The sequence below is a fragment of the Myotis nattereri genome, assembly GCF_964212035.1.
Source record: "Myotis nattereri genome assembly, chromosome: 5".
Classification (NCBI taxonomy): domain Eukaryota; kingdom Metazoa; phylum Chordata; class Mammalia; order Chiroptera; family Vespertilionidae; genus Myotis; species Myotis nattereri.
The window spans coordinates 43,109,184-43,123,466 of record NC_138080.1 but is presented as its reverse complement, the minus strand read 5'-3'; the positions used below and the strand labels follow the sequence as shown (position 1 = coordinate 43,123,466).

The window sequence follows — 14,283 nt, the reverse complement described above, 5'->3', positions numbered from 1 at the left end:
GGGACCCCCACCCTGAAGGGTGTATGACCAGCTTCAAACAGCCATCATCTCCTCACCCAGACTGGCCAGGGACCCCAGTGGGGACTCCCACCCTGATCCAGGACACCCTTCAGGGAAAACCAGCCGGCCCCCACCCGTGCACCAGGCCTCTATCCTATATAGTAAAAGGGTAATATGCCTCCCAGCACAGCGATCAGCAGAACAGCGAGGCGTCCTGGCCCCTGGAGCAGTGTGACAGGGTGCGGCACCCCAACCCCCTGATCAGCCCTGCTCTGCGCCTGATAGGGGGGGAGCTCCCCAACCCCCTGATCGGCCCTGCTCTGTGTGTGACAGAGTGCGGTGCCCCAACCCCCCTATGGGCCCTGCTCTGTGGGTGACGGAGCGGCGCCCCAACCTCCCCATCGACCCTGCCTTGAGTGTGACAGGGGGCGGCACCCAAACCCCCCAATTGGCCCTACCCTGAGTGTGACTGAGGGTGGCATCACAACCCCCTGATCGGCCCTGCTCTGTGTGTGACAGGGTACGGAGGTCCAACCCCCCTGATGGGTCCTGCTCTGTGCGTAACAGGGGGTAGTGCCCCAACCCCCTGATCGGCCGGCTCTGAATGTGACAGGGGTGGCACCACAACCCCCTGATCCTCCCTGCTCTGTGCGTGACAGGGTGTGGCGCCGCAACCTCCCCATCTACCCTGCCTTGAGTGTGACAGGGGGCGGCGCCCCAACCCTCCAATCGGCCCTACCCTGAGCGTGACTGAGAGTGGCATTGCAACCATCTGATCCGCCCTGCTCTGTGCATGACAGGGGGTGGTGCCCCAACTCCCCAATTGGCCCTGCTCTGAGCCCGACCAGGGGCTGTGGGGCAGGCACCTAGGGTTTGGGCTTGCCCTCTGCCACCTGGGAGCGGGCCTAAGCCAGCAGATCGTTATCTCCCGAGGGGTCCCAGACTGTGAGAGGGCACAAATGGGGCTGAGGGACACCCCCCCACACCAGTGCACAAATTTTTGTGCACCGGGCCTCTAGTATATATATAAAAGTCTAAGTGACCAACTGTCCATCCATCCAACCATCTGACCGATCGACAGCCCAGTCGATGCACACTGGCAATTTAAAAATAAACGTTGACTCGTGCACTTCTATTATAGAGAAAGGGTGAATAGTGATATTAAAATATTTTGTATTTTAAATTTATAGTACTATATTATATATACTATTTTGACATGTAATTTTTTGCAGTAATGTAATTACTGCATGAATCTTTTTTTTAATTAATTTCCTTTCAATGTGCATGAATCCATGCACCAGGACACTAGTTTAATATAATTGTTACTAGAAGCCTGTTGCAGGAGGATTCCTGCAAGAATAGGGCTTTCTCGGGCCGATTGTGCTGCCAAGCCCTGATACCCAGGGCCACAGACGGGGGTCCCGGCTGGGGGCGGGGCTTAGGTGGCCCATTCGTGCCGCCAAGCCCCACTGCCCAGGGCCACACACGGGGGTCCCAGCTGGGGCGGGCTTAGGCGGCACACGGGGGCCCAGATGGCATCTCACACTGCCTGCAGTATGCAAATTAGCCGCCATCTTTGTTGGCAGTTAATTTGCGTATCACGCTGATTAACTAATGGTAGGTGTAGTGAAGGTACGGCCAATTACCATGTTTGTCTATTATTAGATAGGATATTTGTTGATCTGGCTACCATTTTATACGGTTAGTCACAGTGTTTTAAATTTTTTTCTCTGCTTTCTTGGTTCTAATTCATTCAGATGTTTTTCATGCCACTTATTTTTCCTCTGTAGTTTGGATGTTGAACATTCAATTTCTGGTCTTTAGATGGGTGCTGGAAAATTCATATAATCTGTATTTATCAAAGTTCAAAATTATTAATTAATTTTATCCTCCCTTTAGATATTACCTCAAACAACCTCCACATGCCCTAGCTAGTTTGTGCATAGAGCATCAGCCTGTGGACTGAAGAGCTGCAGGTTCAATTACGATCAAGAGTACATGTCTGGGTTGTGGGCTCCATCCCCAGTTGAGGACATGCAGGAGGCAACCAATCAATGATTCTCTCTCATCATTGATGTTTCTATCTCTCTCTCCCTCTCCCTTCCTCTCTGAAATCAATAAAAAGATCTTAAAAACACACACACAACAACAACCTCCACTTCCAAAATATACATTATTGTAACATATATTTCTCTTTTTTTATTCCATGGTGTTATTTTTATTTAGATAACAAAAGTTTTAACTTCACTATATTTGTGTTTTTCTACGATTACTCATTTATATACTTTTAAACATCTTTCATTTTCCTGAAATTACTTCCATTTTTCCAAATTTAGAATTTTCTTTTTGAAGTGATGAAGCAAAATGGCAAAACTCTTAGTTTTTATTTGTCTAAAATTCTCCACTTTGCACTTATAATGGAAAAATAATTTTGTTGTGTATAAAACTCTAGTTGGACGTTACTTTCTTTAAGTTTCTGAAGATAAAATTTCATTTATTTCTTGCTTCCATTTTGCTTTTTAGATTTTTAAAAAATATATTTTTATTTATTTCAGAGAGGGAAGGGAGAGGGAGAAAGAGATAGAAACATCAATGATGAGAGAGAATCATTGACCAGCTGCCTCCTGCATGACCCCAACTGTGGATCTAGCACACAACCCAGGCATGTGCTCTGATGGAGAATCAAACTGTCACCTCCTGGTTCATAGGGCAACACAACCACTGAACAACACTGGCCTGGCTTCATCTTTACAAATCAAATGTCATTCTGTTATAGTACTCTATTTTCTCAGAGTGCTTTTAATGTGCTTTATCCTTAAGGCCATTTTCTTATAGAATATAGAACATATTAAAACAAAAAAGTAAAACTAGCAGAACTTCAAAGAGAAACAGAAAAATTTACATTAACACTTTCTATTCTCAATAATTCTACTTTCAATAATTGATAGAAAGTAAAAAATTACCAGTAATACAAATTTAAATTAACAAGCCTCCCAGACCACTGAAATCAGTACCTACAGAACACATTTTAATGCATGTATAGAATATATTGCTAAATAAACTTTATTTTTAGAACGCTTTTAGATTTGAAGAAATTTATAAAGATAATACAGAGTTCCTATACTCTGTGTACCCAGTTTTCCCTACAATTAACATCTTAAATTGGTCCTATACATTATTATTAACTAAAGTTCATACTTTTTCCAGATTTTCTTAGTTTTTACCTAATGTCCTTTTTATGTATCTACCCAGGGCTCCACATTATATTTGATAGGCATGTCTCCTTTGACTCTTCTTGGTTGTAATAGTTTCTCAGGCTCCTCTAAAAGAAATTGGCCTCTTTGGAGACACGACTTATCCCAAGACTGGGACTGAGCACCTTACTTTGCCAGAATGTAAGGAAGTGTTCAAAAACAAACAACTCACAATGAGGGAAGCATGCCAAAGGGTTACAGGAAGCAAGTAAAAGAGCTCTCAATTGCCAAAATTGGAACAATTCAAACAAGAAAAAAGTAAAGTAGCATTGAATTATAATCCAAAGCAGAAAATAAATAGCCATGTGTCCATATTGATATAAATATATGTTGGATACATAAATAAATGAGAGAGAGAAGGGACACAGCTCTTATACAGAAGAATTCAAAATAATTTACTTCAACTATAAGGAGGTAAAGTATAACTAAGCTACCTACTACCTACTCTTATGCATGGGGTATGCATAGTGATTTCCTCCCAAGGAGGGCAGTACGGAAAGTGAGATTAAAAGGTTACTTTATAGTGGAAAAGTCTAACAAATATGATCTCAGCCAGGTGCTAAAGATTAACATCCATAGTGATGTCATGTCCATAATCCATAACCCTGAGATAATATGATGAGAATGACACATTACTTCTGTGGTCTTCCTTCAAGAAACCCATAAGATCCCATGTGATCATGAGAAACACATCAGAGAAATCCCAACTGAGTAATATTCTACAAAATAATCTGATCAATTATCCTTACAAGCATCAAGATCTTTAAAAATAAGGTACTAGTATATCTGAGAAGGTGTCACATCCAAGAAAGCCTAAAGAGGTCTGATAAGCAAAATGTTTCATCTTGGTTGCAATTGTGGAACTGAAAAAGGACATTGCAGGAATAACTGAGGAAGTCTGAATAAAGAATAACCTTTAGTTTATAAAAATTTGTCAATATTATTTAATTATAACAAACTAGAGGCCCAATGCATGAAAATCTTGCATGAGTAGGCCTTCCTTCCCCTGGCTGCGGGCACTGGCTTCCCTCTGGCCCAGCTTCATCAGAAAGGACATCCAGAATGACATCCAGAATGATGTCAGGTCTAATTAGCATATTACACTTTTATTATTATAGATGCACCATACTAATGCAAGATGTTAATAAGTGAATTTTTTTTAGCCATAACACTCAAAATTGTCAGGGTTAAGTAAACAAATGCAGTCATACTGGAAAGAAATTTAGCAATGTATTTCTAAAACCTGAAAATCACTTTTGCTCTTCAAAACAGTGATTTCACTTTGCAGAATCAGCTGATACCATCAACAATTGGAAATGATGATATATGTTTATAAACAACAATTTCAACATTAGAATGTTTAAATGAAGTATATATGTATATTATGATGCACTGATATAATATTTATTATGTAATGCTAATTAATAATAAACTTAATTACATACTACTAGAGGCCCGGTGCACAAAATTTGTGCACTAGGGAGGGGGGTCCCCCAGCCTGGCCTGTGCCCTGTCACAGTGTAGGAGCCCCACAATCAATCGCCCCAAAGAGGTAGGACCTACCCACCCATCCAGGGCTCCTTGATGGATTGCCCCAAAGAGGTAGGCCAGAGCTGGGGGGCGCAGAGCTGGGGGGTGGGACCCCCAGGACCCAAGGCAGGCCTCGCTGCATGGAGGCGGGAAGAGGCAGGACCCTCAGGCAGGCCTCGGTGTGCAGAGCCAGGTAACCCCCAGGCAGACCTCAGTGGACCCCAGGCAGGCCTCGCTGCACGGAGCTGGCAGGCCTTGCCTCGCAGAGGCAGGACTCCCAGGCAGGCTCCGTGCTGCACACACAGCATCAAGCCCAAGCCCAGCCTCACCCACTTGCGCATACCCGCTGTGCGTGCAGCCATCTTGTGGTGGTGTGAGGGCATCACAGCATGACGACCACTTAGGCTTTTATTAGTAAGGATTAGCAAAGTAGACAGGATCCCTAATGGCATATATATTATTCATTAACTATGTAAAATGTATTTAAAAGGATGGAATAGCATATGCTAAAATGTTAGCAACATATCCCTTGCAGTGGAGAGGTTATGAGGAGGGAGATAGAGAGACTATCCTACTCAGGCCGAAAGAATGAAGGCACTGTTTTTAGGAAAGTTATCCTCAAAGTTCACCAACCTTGAGGTGCTTCAGTCTGAAAAGCATCTCTACAACTTGTCTTTGTCTGATTTCCATCGACCCGTGGTGATATCCAATGCCCCGCTTTAAAAAACCGTGTAGTTTGTAGCATTGTCTTGTTCCTCTCAGTCTGCGTAGGATCTTTGCTAAAGTCTGAAATACCCCAAACAAAGAGTCTGTAGTGTCAAATGAAAGCATTGATCCTTCAACTTAACAATGATGTCATGTCTAAAAAGATTGTTTAGCGATAAATTCAGAGTTGGACACACTTTAAACAACAGTATGTTTAAGGCCAGAACCCAAAGCCTATTTAAATAGGCTTTATATTTTAGTAGAGTGGTTTCACAGTACCAGACATTCAAAGCTCCATATCTTTCTGACACAAGCAAATGCAACCCAACCTTATATGTAGTCATCCTTTCTTCATCCATTTCTTCATCAGGAACATGTACCCCATTTTCTTCCCCATACCCACTGGGTGGTCAAGGCCTAGCCATGATCCCAACTGCTTAATCACTGGTTATAGCTATAATGGACTGAACTAAGGGCGCCAGCTCACCCTGGGACAATGAAGACACACTGAAGGGACAGGATAAGAGGTGGGTGAGGGACCAGAGTGCCCTGATGCTAGCACCCCCAAAAATTCTCAGCTTAGTCTGACTTGCTACCACCTCAGTTTTATTTTATTTTTGCTGTTAATTCAACTCTAACTTGCTGGGTTTCTTTTTTATTATCACCTCCAGTCATGTCTGACCAGTATTTATTGTTCTCTCTCTTCTTTCTTTCTTCATGTCTTCCAGTTTATCTTTTTTCTGTTATCCTTGTGTCTGTCACTTTCCTCCCCCACCCCCAATCCTTCCCTGTTTCTCTCTCTCTGCTTCTAACCTTTTCTCCTTTCCCTCTCTCTCTGAAACTCTCTATTTCTGTACATTTCTTTGTCCATCTCTGTCAGTCACTGTTATTGTATCTCTCTCTTCTCTTTGTCTCTCTTTCCTAGTCATGTTATTGTTTCTCTCTTTTCTTTTCATTTTTCACCTCTTTACTCTCATTCTGCCTCTCTTTCTCCCCCTCCCAATTATTGCACAAGCCATAAATAAGTAATAACCATATTTCTCTAACTATTACATGAACAATAAGGTCAACCAGCAAGCATTTTATGAGCAACCATTGCTTAGCATTCCTGAATGAGCTGTGGCATCAGGGAGAAGTATAAGGCAATCAGAACTCCCCAATTTCAAGTTTGAAGAACTAGGTACAAGGTAGATAAAAACTGACAAGGAAAATTTTTCAGAAGACAGACAAATGTGATTTTGAGGTTCTTTTAGCAGGTTGTTGCTTAAGCCTACAGCTGAGAGAAAAGATTTTTACATTGGCTATTTATATATCTGTCTACATAAAGGAATAGTTATAATTAACTTCAATTAATAAAGACAGTTTCATAAATATTGGAGTTATACTTTGGCACAAATCATCAAGCTGCTTTTAACAACTGTATAAACTCACACAAATTATCTTTTTTTAAAATATATTTTATTGATTTTAGAGAGGAAAGGAGAGGGAGAAAGAGATCAAAACATCAATGGTAAGAGAGAATCATTGATTGGCTGCCTCTTGCACGCCCCCTACTGGGGATCAAGCCCACAACCCAGGCATGTGCCTTAGGCCGGAATCGAACCTGGGACCTTTCAGTCCACAGGGTGACTATCTATCCATTGAGCCAAACCAGCTAGGGCACAAACAAAGTATCTTAATTTCTCCAGCCTACAACTTTAGTCTCCCATCCATTGTTTCAAGATTGATTTAAATTAAGTATGTTATGTGTTTTATAAATTCCATATCAAAGTATAGACATCATACACACTTTTATGTACTAAATTGTGCTTCTCCAAAAATTGTGCACCCCCAGTACCTCAAGATGTTATTGTATTTGGAGATGGAATCTTTACAAAGTAATTCAATTAAAATGAGGTCATTGGGGTGGGCCCTCATCCAATATGATTAGTGTCCTTAAAATAAGAGGAAATTTGAACACAGGCACATAAAAAGGAAGATGATATGAAGATAGAGAAAGAAGATGACCATGTGCAAGCCAAGGGGAAAGACCTGGACAGATCCTTCCCTCAAAGCCCTCAGAAGGAAGTGACCCTGCCAACACCTTGACCTCAGACTCTACTCTCCAGAACTGGGAGAAAATAAATTTCTGATGTTTAAGCCACTCACTCTGTGGGTCTTTGTTATAGCAGCCTTAGCAAGTCCATACACACACTTGCATTACCCTTGTTTTTTTTTTTCTCTTACCTGATAATCCACAATTGTACGGTCAGTGTAAGTACAGTCTGGAGAAATTTCATAATGTTTCTTAAGGTTTTTTTTAATTTCCTTTATTTCAGCTGATAATAAAATGATTCTTTGTATTCTAGCACCTGAATCTGAATTAAAAAAACTGAATATGAAAAAGAGGAAAATGCGTAAATATATTGATTATGGCATGTTCTTTTTTTTTTTTTTTAAGTTTGAGGTTATGTATATAAATGCCAGGTAATTCAAACCCAAAACACAATATCCCTATTAGAGGATATTCATCAGGCCTTAATTACCTCAATTGTGTCTTTATCAACTTACCATTTAAGTACATTTTAAACATATGCATTAATATGCATCTAACATGAAATAGAAAAACCTCCTGCACCTCTCCCATATCTTATGTCAACCAAATTTTAATTTATTTTCTATACCCACTGGAACAATATTTTTCACATTAAATATGATGGAAAAATTCAGGTATCCTACTAACTGCAAACAAATGCAAATTCTTAATAGTTGAAGAAGTATAGAAAAATGTTATCTGCTACTCTCTTCTTTTAAACACATACTGTAATTGATTTTCAATATGTGTCAAAATTAGCCGTGAGTGATGTATTGGAGCACTTCCCAACAAGTCATTGCTCTGGTGAAGTGACATATGGAGAAAGGGTCAACAGTCTGTTGGGCCATCAGAGTAGACCTGATTCAGTCATCCTATCTGCAATTTTACTCTAAGATCCAAACCCATTTTATATGACCACCCCACCTCAGAAATATATCTGAAAGTCAGAAAAGAATACTTTATTATATTATGGTTATTATTTCTCTCAAGAGTAGGTAAAGACAAATGCTAGAAAAGAATCCTGAGGCGGGTGAGACTTGTGTAACTATTATCAAACAAAGTTATGTAACAAAATTCATACATCATGTTTTTCAGGTTAATTTGTACATTAGAATGAAACAAAAATACAGATATTTGTTTATGTACTTTATGTTAAGACAATAAAGTCATAAAAATGCAAAAGTCATATTCCCTTTGTTATGTTAAAAGAAAAATGTGTTAGTGAACTTGTTCTGACTAATTAGCTGGTTGATATTCTAATGGGTATCTTTTTAAACAATGTATTTTTAGCAATATGCAAGCTTGCAATTTCTAAAAAACAAATTTATAACTTGCATTTCTAAAAAAAAGAAGCTAATATAATAAAGAAAATTATTATAAACTATTGTATAATTACTAAAATATTCAAAGAAATTATCTCTTGGATGTCCCCACAAAAGTGAAGTATAATTAAATTAACTCGATGTATCATAAAAAGAGAAAAACAGTCACATTATTATGTTATAAAAACAAGTTTGAATTTATAAAAAAAAAGCTGAACACCCATGCATTTTATTAAACATTTAAAATTCCACAGCTCAAGTAAAAATACTCACGCAGCAATGTTTCTTTTTTGAGATTTTCTTGCTTTCCATAGTTTCTTGTTCAAAATTTTCTTCTCTCTTTCAGAATTTGGATTATTGTGAGTAATTTGTTTGCTTATCAAATGTGTAAAAAGTCGTGAAGCTGAAAGTTCCACTGAGTGAATGTTAAATCTAAATTAAAAATATATGAGAATTTTTAATAATTGCATATTCATATCAATCTTATATGCATCATATATATTAGATACATCTCATATTACTTACATCTATATCTCATATATGAGAGAGATAGATTATACATATAATCATATAAGTTTTATTCATAATCTATCTTTAATTTGTTTGCTTTGTAGATCTTGCTTTGTTTCAAATGGAATATAACAAATTAGATGTAGGTTTCCTCAACTTTCCTCTTATCTAGAATATATACACTTTGAGACCTAATCCCTTTGTAGCCTGGCTGGCGTGGCTCAGTGGTTGAGCATCAACCTATGAACCAGGAGGTCATGGTTCAATTCCCAGTCAGAGCACATGCCTGTTTGTGGGGGCTCGATCCCCAGTGTGGGGTGTGCAGGAGGCAACTGATCAATGATTCTCTCTCATCATTGATGTTTCTTTCTCTCTCTCCCCTTCCTTTCCTCTCTCTGAAATCAATAAAAATATTTTTAAGTGTCTTTAACCACCCTAGCCATTATTTTCTCTTCTCACTAAACCTTGAAGCACCTAATGTCTTTATCACACATTTATTTAAGATGTATATATTATGTTATACTGTTGAGGGACGGACTTTATAATTAATAATTTACTGATTTACTCTCCTATGTTTCCAGAGGTGACAAATATCTCCTCATATTCACTATTAGCACCTACAGAATTTCTTGAATTCTGAAATGTTGAGTAACTGTGTGTATATTTACTGGCTAAACTATTGAGTCTAACTATTTCAAGGTCATTCATATACAACCACTCTTCCAAGGATATCAATTCCTTAAGGGCAGTCATGTCACAGATTGCTTCTGCATCCCTGAGTCCTGGACTTAGCACCAATGAGCAAAGTAAAATGAACTGAATGTAAGCTCATTTCATACATATAGACTAACAAAATATTTTCCAAAGGAAAATCATTATTTTAAGTATAATGAAAACATGATTGCTAATTGTTTGATGTTGCTACTAAGCCCCAGCTCACTTTTCTTTTAATGCTCTTAAGGGAAAATAGGAAAAAGGAAACTAGCAGAGTGAAGGTCTTCCTTTTTAGTGAAGAGTTTAGATGACACTACTTTTGCAAACAACCTACAGAAAAAATACCGCAAGGTCATATGTGTGTATATGTTATGCATGTGTGTGTTATTGTACATGCTCTCTTTGGCAAATGCACACTCTATCCTTTTTTTCCTTATCTTACTTTGATGATATATAGAACTTTTCTAAAAAGGATGGTTGGGCCAGAAATTCTACAGTACTAAACTATACAATTAGGTTTTGAAATATAATCTAATGAGAGGTGTTTCTTTCTCTCATCCTATACCCAGCTTGGTATTATAAGTATGATTTCAACATAAATAGAGTTATAATTTCTCAAAATATGCTCTGGCCAGGTGGCTAAGTTGGTTGGAACATTGTCTACTGTGGGCCCCCCCCCCCAAAAAAAAGGTTGTGGGTTCAATTCCCAGTCAGGGCACATACCTAGTTACAGTTTGATCCCTGATCAGAGAGCATAAGGGATGCAACTGATCAATGATTTTCTCTCATATTGATGTATCTCTCTCTTTCTAGAATTAATAAAAATATATACTCGAATGAGGATTAAAAGAATTCTCAAAATTCTACTATTGTGAATCAAAGGTTATATATATTCTTCCTCAATGATTATTTTCAAAATTCTTCAAATTCATACAATATTAACTATAATGCTAAGAAAATGTTACTTACGAAAAAAATATTGCAGGCAGCCTATTCATTTCTTTAAGTTTTTCCACAAAATGAGGAAACATCCTTCGCTTTTCAACTTCTGCACTGTCAAAAGTTTGAGGCTTAAGGTACATGAATAACTGATTCACCTGAATAAAATTATAAGTAAAAGATAAGTCAAAATACTTGTGATTGTGAAGAAGAGAGAGATGATACAATCAGCTGGCATTTGATACTGAAAACCAAATTGGTAAGGCTTAGCGCATTTTCATGGAGTAAGTTAGAAATTATATCTAAATAATGCAAATTTTCAAATAAAATTAAAATCTGAGAAAACTTGAATGCCATATTTCTACAATATTGTAATCATATCTATGTTATATCATGGCATGGTGTTTATGGAATGGGGCAGAGATGGTTACAAATTGATGTTGGTTATTAATAGGGTGAACACAGAGCACAGTAAGTCCTAACTGTCTACAAATAATATTTTTAACAAAATATCTAACATAAAATTAAGGAAAATAAATGTTTAAAACTAAAATTTTAGGTTAAAAGAATGTAAAATGTTAACAAAAATTGACAGACAAGATACAATAGATGAGAAGAGGATTTTCATGTTATGAATGACAGCTTATTGCCATGAGGCATGTCATAAGCTCTAAGGAAAAGAAACATATCACTTGTTCCTAATGGAGAGTTTATTGGATGGAACTAATTAGAGCTTAGAGATTGGTCACCTCCTAAAATATGTTGAGTCAAGAGCAGTAAATAAAATTAAGTTTGATCTAGGCTGGTGTCTATATATCCCAGTGTGTTAAAAGCCAGATAATAGCAATGATAGGCCAAAGATTCTCAACCATGTCTGCACATTGAAATTTCATAGAATTTTGTTTTAATGTTCCAGTGCCCCCACACCACACAAAGCCAATCAAATCAGAAATTTTAATAAGCGGCATTTTTATAAGCAGCTAATGTTGACAACCTTTATCTATACAATAGCAATTCTTGACATTAATTGGTTTTTCACACTTGTAGATTAGGTAGTCTGCCCAAGTCTGGGTGTAATTAAAATTTAAAACAAAAACCAAACACGGATTCCTACCCCTGTGGAAAAAGAATACAGAAAATATGGGTGGATTGAAATTCTGCTTCCATTAACTGAAGCATGTTGATCATGAAGTGATCACATTTTAACCATGACTTTGGGCCCCAAGCAGTCAAGGTTGTTTGATATTACAGGTGAGTATATGTAAATGCGTTTGACCATATTCCGTTCCTTCTAACTGGTGAATCAGCCCTGGATAACTATGGCATGTGTCACTGCTTGTACCATTGAGATATTGTAGTTTTTAAGGAAGTAAAATATTATGAGGATTTTATCATAACAAAAAAGTAAAGTTAAAGAATAGAAATTGTAGTAAGGTAAATTAAATAATACTTGTAATTTATTTTAACTATCCATGTTGTTGTCAACTGAAAGAAACTGGGTGTTCACCTATTAAATAGGTAAAGTAGACAAAAGGTCTTCCTTAGGGAAATATTAGAGAAGAAAATCAGGGTAATGACCCACTGGTATCAGAAATCAAAGAAGTCCTATCCTCTATGAAAAGCAATAGCTCAACTTGAGATTCAGAAAAGATGTGGTACCCAATTATTCTTTGCATTTTTCCACATCTAGCTAACTAAATTTATGCTAGAATACCAAGGCATGGCAATGGGGTACTCATGTTCAAATGCTTGAAAGCTTTATGAGTGATTCTTCTGAACCAAAATGAAAAAGTCAGATCCATTTCATATTAATCTTAAATTTAAAGAAATCCTAAATGTTTTTAATTACCTTGCTTGGGTCCAGCTGACTCCAGTGAATTATTTCCTTTTTCAGTTCCTCTTCATATTTCTTAGCATCTGCCCTCATTATGACTATTTTATTTTTGAAGCAGCTGAATTCTTCAGGTTCTAACTCCTTGTAAATGAAGAACCACAAATACAAAGGAAAATGAAGTCATCATTTTTTCTTAAGTTTTCCATATCCACCATTACAAAGGAAATCTCTCAATCAGTCATCCACATTCAGTTACAAAGATAACTGCAGGTAGGCCAACAGTTCTGCTCTCTATGCAATGGTTGCATTTTATTCTGTTTCCATTAGAACATACCAACACATAATTTTTTTGAAACTTCAATTAACTCTAGAGGTAAAAGAAATAAAAAGTTCTGAAATGTTTAATATATATATATTACATATATATATTAAACATTATATATATTAAACATATAATATAAATAAATATATATGTTACCATGGCAAGGCATTCTAAGCATTTTATAAATAACAAGTCAGTTAATCTTAAAAAACCCCAACAAAGCAGATATATTTTTTTGGTAAGGAAAATAGGGATAATAGAGAAAATTTAACTTATTTGCCCAATTCTAGAGCACTGTGACTCTGGAGTTTAAATTCTTAACAAGGAAATATGCTGCTTTTATCTAAACCAGAATAAATACCATTCATGAATTTGCTTATTATTGATGGACTGTCATAGCCAAAGAACTAGAGATATCAGCCATAGAAGTATATATTCACACACTTTCATTCTTGTCCATTCTGGCCAAACATGTACCATCGCATCATAAAGCAGTATGCTTTCCCGTGGAGAAAATCCAAGGTCTAAAGGGATTCCATACTTCTTTATCTAAGAACCATAAAATACAAAATTATTAATTTTATATTCCATATATAGGTTTTTACCAATCTGGATACATACTCATTTTCCAGAGTGGTTTATACTTACATGGTTGACTGTAAGTGCAGCACATGGGTGATAGTGTTCAATGATAAACTCATTATCCTTTAGGGAACACACATACTTTTCTAGATCATTGTATCGCTCTGTGTACCACACTGTAAGTATAGGATTGAAATGATCATTAAAATCTGCTTGCTTTCAAAACTATAACCTAATTATGATTTTACAATTAAAAGCAGGCCTAGGAAGAGTTCTGCATGAGACCATTGCCAGGAGCACATTAGAAACAGTGCTGTGCATTGGGGAGAACCTTGAAAAAGGATTCAGTATATCTACACTGCCAATCTGTGCTTTCCTTTCCTTCCTGGTCTTAGTCTTCAATTATATTATATCATCATTGTCTGTTCCTGGTATTTATTTATGATTTTATAATTTATATAGTATCTATGTATTTTTGTAAAGCATGCCTGTGTAAT

At 37.3% G+C, this 14,283-nt stretch overlaps 1 protein-coding gene across 1 annotated transcript in view; it reads right to left on the bottom strand.

Annotated features, from left to right (window-relative positions):
• The window catches only part of LOC308520346 (putative ATP-dependent RNA helicase DDX60), a 90,678-nt gene that overhangs the window by 19,081 nt on the left and 57,314 nt on the right, over positions 1–14,283 (bottom strand). Inside the window, exons 22-28 of the mRNA XM_081092835.1 lie at positions 13,853–13,962; positions 13,649–13,753; positions 12,898–13,023; positions 11,079–11,206; positions 9,159–9,317; positions 7,716–7,860; positions 5,418–5,570 (exon numbers count right to left, since the gene is read on the bottom strand). Coding sequence (XP_080948961.1) covers positions 5,418–5,570; positions 7,716–7,860; positions 9,159–9,317; positions 11,079–11,206; positions 12,898–13,023; positions 13,649–13,753; positions 13,853–13,962 — 926 coding nt within the window. The remainder of the gene's footprint in view (positions 1–5,417; positions 5,571–7,715; positions 7,861–9,158; positions 9,318–11,078; positions 11,207–12,897; positions 13,024–13,648; positions 13,754–13,852; positions 13,963–14,283) is intronic.